This window comes from Chrysochloris asiatica, unplaced genomic scaffold (genome assembly GCF_000296735.1).
Source record: "Chrysochloris asiatica unplaced genomic scaffold, ChrAsi1.0 scaffold00318, whole genome shotgun sequence".
NCBI classification, from domain to species: domain Eukaryota; kingdom Metazoa; phylum Chordata; class Mammalia; order Afrosoricida; family Chrysochloridae; genus Chrysochloris; species Chrysochloris asiatica.
Genome location: NW_006408836.1, coordinates 2,662,614 through 2,671,418, shown reverse-complemented (window position 1 = coordinate 2,671,418; position 8,805 = coordinate 2,662,614). Strand labels below are relative to the sequence as shown.

The following is an 8,805-nucleotide window of genomic DNA, read 5'->3' as shown; positions in this document are numbered from 1 at the left end:
GTCAGGAGGGAACAGTCACTGGAGAAGAATGTCATGCTGGGTAAGATGGAGGGTCAGAGAAAAAGAGGAAGACCTCCAATGAGATGGATCGACCAGGTGGCATCATTGATGGTGTCAAGTGTGGCAGCGGTAGTGAGGTTGTGTTCTGCTGTGCATGGGGTCGCTATGAGTCAGTTTTGACTCGATGGCACCTGATAATAACAACAACATATCTTTATTTATGGTTGTTGTTGTTAACTGTCATCGAGTCAGTTCCAACTCACAGCGAACCTGTATAGAGTTTCCAAGGAGTGGCTGGTTGAGTTTGAACCGCTGACCTTGTGGTTCAGTGCTTATCCTACAGAGGCACATCAGGATTCTTTTTATATTGTACTTAATATTAACCATGTGTTCATTCAAACATCTTAATCATTATCCCATTAGTCTTTTAGAATAGTTCCTGTAGGAGACCTGGTAATGTTTGTGCAATGTAAGGAACAGGTTTGGTACTTTAAAATTTTGCAAGTGGGGCCCTCACTTAACTCAGAGGAGATCCAGAATTTAAAGAAAGGAGGAATGAATATACACACAGGGAAAGCTTTAATCGTCCACAATGCAAAACATGGAACCTGATGCTCAGAAACACAGCACCCAATTAGCCTGGAGAAGAAGCAAATCATAGGATTTGTGACATAGGAAGAAGTGCCTTTCCTCACTCTGAAGGACAGGCCCAGTTCTTAAGAAGAGTCAAATTCATTATTTGACTGAATGTTATTTGGTGAACAGAGATGTTCTATGTAGTAAACTTTCATCCACGGCCAAATATTCTTAACTACCACACTGTAAGAATACACACCAAATCATCCCCTAGCTTGCTTCACAGAGACAAGTTCTTGTGGTCTACAAATAACATAAAAATTCTTTTCAGAAGACCACACCCAGCAAATAAGAAACCAAGGATTCCACATTCTAAAAAAATAGCATCTTATCACAGCTAAATGAGGCCAAGCATAAGGAGGAATAGAGGAACAAACCTACCCCCAATAAAAGAAGAAAATGAGTTAGCCAAGAAAAGCAAACATTGGGTTAGCTATTAAAGACCTTAGGGAAAAGATAAAAGTACTTCTGCTTAAAAACGTAAGGAATTTTCATCTCTGAGAGACTGCCTAGAATTTTATGTGTATGTATATTGTATACCCAAATACACATTTACTCCAAGAAAGACTTTCCTCAAATTTTCCTGTCTTTAGACTGTCATTATTCATTAGTATTTGTTTTATTTCCAGTGCACTCCAAAATGTGGTCCAGGATTCAAGCATCGGATTGTTTTGTGTAAGAGTAGCGACCTCTCTAAAACATTCCCAGCTACACAATGCCCAGAGGAAAGCAAACCTCCTGTCCGAATCCGCTGCAGTTTGGGCCGCTGCCCTCCTCCTCGCTGGGTGTCTGGAGACTGGGGCCAGGTAAGGCAATTGGGCCAAGACAGCAACTGGGGACAAAAATCTGACATTCCTGATTGGTCACTGTAAGGGTTTAAGAGATGAGAAATAATATCTAGAATACAAACAGAAATCTAAGTATGATGTAAATGTGGTACACTGTACCAACAGCAGCAGACACACACGGTCACACGTACACCCTTCCACACCCGTATACTTCCCACTTATATCTACACCATGAATCCTCACTCTTTTAGTTAAACCTAAAAGAAATTGTCCAGGTGGTCAGAAATTTGAAGCTACCAAGACTTTGGGTTCTAGTCCCAGCTCTCTCAACTAATTCAAGAAAAAAAAATGTTAACACCACTGTCAGAATTTTTCCAATGTAGAGATGGTTGGTTGGTTGGTTATATTCTGTGGAGTCAGTTCTGACTCATAGCGACCCTGTACGGGGTTTCTAAGGCTGTAAATCTTTACGGGAGCAGAAAATCTCATCTTTCTCCTGCAGAACAACTGGTAGTTTCGAACTGCTGATCTTAAGGTTAGCAGCCCAATTTGTAACCACTATGCTATAATGCCACTTAAACAAAAATTAGTTTGATAATGTGACTGACAACCTTGGAAATGCTGTTAATGCTTATCCCACAGTTGGTTTTTATGTAATGCACACTATGAAGTGGGAAGCAACTATATAGGGCCTTTAGTACCTAACTTTTATGTTAGACTCATTTTTCTTTTATATGTCAGTTCATATGTTTTCTTCTTTATCATGCATTTTTAAATTGTATTATCTTGCAGTCGATCCCCTTAAATCCTATGAAAAAAGTTGATGTATTTCGATAGAAGGAATACTAAATATTGTTCTTTTGAATGTCAAGAAAGTTGCTTTAAAAAAATAATGCTCCAGGAAGTAAATTTCTAGTCAATCAATGGCTTTATCCTGTGGTTTCATATTCAGCCTGTGGGTGATATTACAGTTGCTTTCTAATATTTGAGGCCCAAATAAATCAAAATGGCATATCATAAATCAGTATGACATTATTATTTTGTGATCTAAGTCGGCCATTATTTATAAAAACTGACATTTCATAGAAATAGTTCCTAAATTCTGACAAAAAAAAATTCAATACTGCTTCTGGTGTGGTGCTGTAGGATCAGCACTGGACTGTGAACCACAAGGTCAGTGGTTCAAACCCACCAGCTGCACATCAAAAACCCCACACAGGGTCCCTATGAGTTGCAACCAAACAACAACATAGCAGTGTTTGCACACGTCTTTTATTTCACTTAGAGGTGCTAGTTTGAATCGACCATCTGTTCCATGGGAGAAAGATGTGGAGGTCTGCTTCTGTTACAAGAGAGCTTGTAACCCCAGGTTCCCTTCTGTTCTATACGGTTGCTATGAGTTGGAATAGATTTAATGGCACTGGGTTTGGGGGTTTTGTTTTCATTTTGGATTATTTAGTTTAAAAGAGGGCAACAATTTTCAGTTTTCATTTAGATGAAAAATAGGATAAACACTCAACGTCAAGGTCATTTTCAACTGCAAGGTTGGCAGTTCAAACTCACCAGCCACGCTTCAGAAGTTGCTATGAGTCAGAATGGACTCGAAAACACTTAACAGCAGCAGCAACATTCTTTGCCCTGTGTGGAGGCAAAAGAAGTATGATCATAACATAATTAATGCTTTTCATTTGTATTTGAGTGCTAGTTTTGTTTTAAAAGTGCTCAAGTTGAATACACATAGAAGTATTGTATGCAGATCATGTAAAATGTGCTTCAGTGTGGAAGAATGACAGCTTCCTAACACATAATTGCTATTATGCTATTAAAGAATCAGTACAAACATGCTCTTGTGTTCTTTATTTTAAACCAGGTAGGCATTTCTTTGCTTTTATATATCCTCTTACAATGCACTGTTTTATAAAGAGCAGTTGAAAACTTTTGCTTGTTAGTGATTTCACCAAATTTAAAACTGCCAGTTTGTTATTTTACTTTTAAATGTTGTCAAGTCTTTTTCTTCCCATCTACATTTTCAATCTAGTTTTCTAAAACTAAAAATAATTAATGAAATTCAATTCCAAAGATATTATAACAAATTTTGTATTTGTCATTGTATATTAAAAATTAAAAAATAGTGTCTAAGAATTCTCTACAGAAAAAGAACTAATAGGATATATCTCTAGTATACCTATCTATCCTATCTGTCTACCTATCTATCTATCTACCTGCCTACCAGGCCTCAAAACAACCACTGTTACTTTACTGACATTTTTATAAGATACTTCACACTCCAATAGATCCTTAGGTTATTTGCCAGCTATCCTGTAAGAGACATGGAAAGAGGGGGAAAAAAAAGACAGAGAGAAAGAGAGCGAGAGAAGGAGCAACAGTGATCTCCCAGCCTTAAAATGTGATTATTTCATTTTATCAGGAGGATTTTCTCATTACATTCCTGTTAGAGTTCACCAACCTTGTTTGGAATTGTTGGGGTGATATTCCAAGAACCAACCACCACCCCACTGCAACTCCTAACCCCATGCTGTCTCATGGGAACAATATTGCTTCCATTTTCTAGGATAGTAAGATAATCCTTGAGTCTCTAAACTAATTCTATAGTAGAATGATCTATTCATGCACCTTTCCAAGATGAGAGACATATGAGCTTTAAAAGGTTTGTGTGTAGTATTTAACATGTGTGGTTTAAAATGCATATAGTGTCTTTTATTTAATCATCTACAAATTGTTAAGGCCAATGTTTCCTTTCTTTTGTGTCTTTGAATATAGTGTTCTGCGCAGTGTGGCCTTGGACAGCAAATGCGATCTGTGCAATGTCTGTCATACACGGGACAGGCATCTAGTGACTGCCCAGAAACTGGTCGGCCTCCATCGATGCAGCAGTGTGAAAGCAAATGTGACAGTACCCCCATTTCCAATACTGAAGGTGAGTTTCCATCGAGAAGGGGCATGGGAGTGGAAACACAATGGTGGGCTCTCGTGACTCAACCATATAGGCCACCAGGCTTGAAATAAAAATTGTCATCAAGTATTGTCTGATTCATGGTGATCCCAGGTATGTCAGAGTAAAAATGTATTCTGTAAGGTATGCTCTAATGAATGATTTTTCAGAAGTAGATTACCTCTGGATAAATTTAAAACACAATCTTTCCATTAGCAGCTAAATGTTAGCAGTTTGCACTATCTGGGCACTCTCACCAGGGTTTAAAGAACCCCATATATCCACTTTGGATTATAATTGGTATCGAGCATTAGTGAAAACTACTAATGTAGTAGAAAGGGTGTGTACTAGAAATTAGGAAACCTAGGTTTCTTCATGACACTTTCACTAATTATATGCCCTTGTTAAAGCTATGGGGCCAAGTTCACTTAACTATAAAAGGAGAGCTTGGCAAGTATAATTTCTAAGATTATATCCAATCTAGTGTTCTATGTTTAACTTGTACTGGAATTGAGGGATGATTCCTAATGATATGCTCTTATTTCATGGTTTGTGCATAAATATGAACAATAGTGGTATTAACGCCACAACACCTCTGTCAGTTTGTGGTACTGTGGTGACTTGATGCTTGTGTTGCTGTGATGCTGGAACACCAGCAGGATCACCCACGATGGACAGGTTTCAGCTGAGCTTCCAAATGAAGACAGACTAGGTAGAAGGAGAGATGGACATTTTTGAATACATAGTCATTGAAAACCTTATGAATAGCAGTAGAACACTGTCAACACCAGAATATTGAATACTGAAACATGATGAAGAGCACCAGAATACTGTCAGATATAGTGCCAAAAGATGAGCCTCTCAGGTTGGAAGGCACTGAAAATTTGACTGGGGAAGAGTTGCCTCCTCAAAGTACAGTTGACTGTGATGACAAGAATGGAGTGAAGCCCTCAGAACTTTCAATAGCTGATGGAGCACAACTTAAAATGAGGAGAAACAGCTGTAAACATCCATTAACTGGAACATGGAATGTAAGAAGTATGAATCTAGGAAAACTGTAAATTGTCAAAAATAAAATGGAACACCTATACATCGATATCCTAGGTATTAGTGAGCTGAAGTGGACTGGTATTGACCATTTTGAATATGCCAATCACATGGTTTACTCTGCCAGGAATGACAAATTGAAGAATGACATTGCATTCATCATCAAAAGAACATATCAAGATCTGTCTTGAAGTACAACACTTTCTGTGATAGAATAATATCCATACGCCTACAAGGAAGACCAGTTAATACCACTATTATTCAAATTCAAATAAACCACTAAAGCTGGTGATGATGAAATTGAAGAATTCTACCAATTTCTTCAGTGTGAAATTGACCAAATTTCAGGTGATCAAAGGTTGGAAACAAAGAGGAAGGATCCGTAGTTGGAAAACATGGCCTTGGTGATAGAAATGATGCTGGAAATTGCATGATAGAATTTTTCAAGACCAATGATTTCTTCATTGCAAACGCTTTTTAAACAACATAAAATATGACTATACAAATGGACCTCACCAGATGGAATACAATCGCATCTGTGTGAAGAAATGGTGGAAAATATCCATATCATCAACAAAAACAAATCCAGGAGCAAACTGTAGAACATACCACCAATTGCTCAGATGCAAATTCAGGTTGAAGCTAAAGAAAATTTTTTAAAATCTGAGAACCAAATATGACCTTGAATGTCTCCCACCTGAATTTAGAAATCATCTCAAGAACAGATTTGATTTATTAGACACTAAAGACTGAGGATCAGAAGAGTTGTGGGATGACATCAGGAACATCATATAGGAAGAAAGCAGAAGATCATTAAGAAGACAAGAGAGAAGGAAAAGACCAAAATGGATGTCAGGATATAGAATTTCTGAAGAGCAGTTGGCGAGCTTGAACTCTTGACCTTGTGGTTCAAACCTGCGTTACAGTCCCGAGCATTAACCCACAGCACCACACCAGTGACATTAGTGTTGTCCATTTTGGAGCATTCTGTTTGTGTCTGTCAGCAAGACTACTGGCTTTCTGTTAATAAAGCTTGGACCAGATCTCTCCCCATCTCTGTGATTGACTACAGTGACAGGCGGAAAACCCGCATGTTGGTTTGGCAACATTTCTGGTGAACACAAAGGAACCACACAGGCTTCTCTAATAGTCTGTACCCCTTCCAGCCTCGAGACTGAGTCCTGCTCAAAGCGTGACAAGATGGACCTGACTTCCAGTTAAAAGAGAAGTGGACTGGGCCTTGGAAGATCCTGCTGACCACCCCCACTGCTATCAAACTCACAGGCCTCAAGTCCTAGATTCACCCATAGGCAGTGTTTCGTTCTGTTGTGCATAGGGTAACTTTGAGTCGGTACCAACTCAATGGCACCTAACAACAACAACATGACATAATCATGGATGTGATTTTGTTATTTTAATTTCTCAGACAATTCAGATATCAAAAGTTATTTGTTTTAGTTACCTAATCTAAGAGATGACTATACACATGACTCACCAGATGTAATACATAGAAATCAAACTGACTACATCTGTGGAAATAAACAATGCAAAAGCCCCATATCATCAGTGAAAACATATTAATAGTGAGGATGGAAGTTTTTATTGCCATTAGACTTTTTGTATGTTACTGTATTCAGTGCTCATTTTTTGTATTGCCCTTTGTGAAACTTGTGGTTTTTCATGACTTAAACTTAGTTCTTTTAATCCAAGAAATAATGCCTGGGACCAAAGTAACTATTCTCATTTGAATCAGATTTCGTAGAAATGAAATCTAAAAATAAGAGTGGGAAATGATAGCATGGATCTACCATCTTAAACAAAATGGAGTTGATTTAGTCATTAGGTCTTAAATGAGGACTCTGCAAATGTTGAAGTTTAAAAATTAGCTAAGATGACCTTATGGTCCTTGAACAAGAACAAGACAAGGAGAATAGGACATACTTAAACCCACTCAGATATTTATATCAGAAATTAAACAACTGAGACCCTAAATGTTTGAGGAAGTTTATTGTCTGATTGTTTCTTTTGCCAAAGAATGCTATCTTGTTGTTAAAATTGATTAAGAGTACATCCAAATGTAATTACCCTATATAATGTGCCTACTTTTTCTGAAAGTTGTGAGAAATTATGCTCCCCATTCTCCAAACAGCTGGCTTGGATTGGGGGGAAAAAAGAAAGAAAGAAAGAAAAGGATATCAAAAGCAACTCTGAAACTTGCTCTCCAGCAAATGGAAGAAAGGAGGTACAAGAGCTGAACAGAAAGTTTCAAAGGTCAGCTTGAGAACACATATCAAAAATTAAAGCAAAATTCTGAGTTAGAAAATCAAAAGGGAAGAACACGTTCAACATTTCTCAAATTGAGGGAACTGAAGAACACATTCAAGCCTTGACTTGAAATATCTATGGGCAAAATAATGAATGATGCAGGAAGCATCCAAAGAACATGGAAGAAAGACAAAGAGTTTCATTTGCTGATACAGCACAACTCAAAATGAAGAGAAACAGCTGTAAACATCCTTTGAAAGGCAGAACATGGACTGTACGAAATATGAATCTGGGAAAATTGGAAGATGTCAGCAATGAAATGGAACGCATAAACATTGATATCTTAGGTATTAGTGAGCCGAAATGGACTGGTATTGACCATTTTGAATCTGATGACCACACGGTTTACCATGCCAGGAACAACAAATTGAAGAGGAATGGTGTTGCATTCATTGTAAAAAAGAACATATCCAGATGAGTCATGAGGTACAATGCTATCTGTGATAGGATAATATCCATGAGCCTACAGGGAAGCCCAGTTAATACCACTGTTATTCAAATTTAAACACCAACCACTAAAGCCAGTGAGGATGAAATAGAAGAAGTCTACCAACATCTTCAATCTGAAATTGATCAAACATGCAATCAAGATGTAGTGATCATTACTGGAAATTGGAATGCAAAGGTCGGGAATAAAGAGGAAAGAAATTATGGCCTTGGTGGTAGAAATGATGCTGGAAAACGCATGATAGAATTCTGCAAAATCAATGATTTGTTCATTTCAAATACTTTCTTTAGAGAACACAAGAGATGACTATACACATGACTCACCAGATGTAATGCATAGAAATCAAACTGACTACATCTGTGGAAATAAACAATGCAAAAGCCCCATATCATCAGTGAAAACAAGGCCAGGGACACACTGTGGAACAGACCATCAATTACTCATATGCAAATTCAAACAGAAGCTGAAGAAAATGAAAACAAGTCCACGAGAACCAAAATATAACTTTGAATGTATCCCACCTGAATTTAGAGATTATCTGAAGAACAGATTTGATACATTAAACACTAAAGACCGAAGACCAGAAGAGTTGTGGGATGACATCAAGA

The 8,805-nt window shown here is 37.7% G+C and overlaps 1 protein-coding gene across 1 annotated transcript in view; it reads left to right on the top strand.

The window, feature by feature from the left end:
* Nucleotides 1-8,805, top strand: part of LOC102819479 (A disintegrin and metalloproteinase with thrombospondin motifs 6-like) — a 530,326-nt gene that overhangs the window by 508,532 nt on the left and 12,989 nt on the right. Inside the window, exons 22-23 of the mRNA XM_006875298.1 lie at nt 1,266-1,442; nt 4,206-4,362. Coding sequence (XP_006875360.1) covers nt 1,266-1,442; nt 4,206-4,362 — 334 coding nt within the window. The remainder of the gene's footprint in view (nt 1-1,265; nt 1,443-4,205; nt 4,363-8,805) is intronic.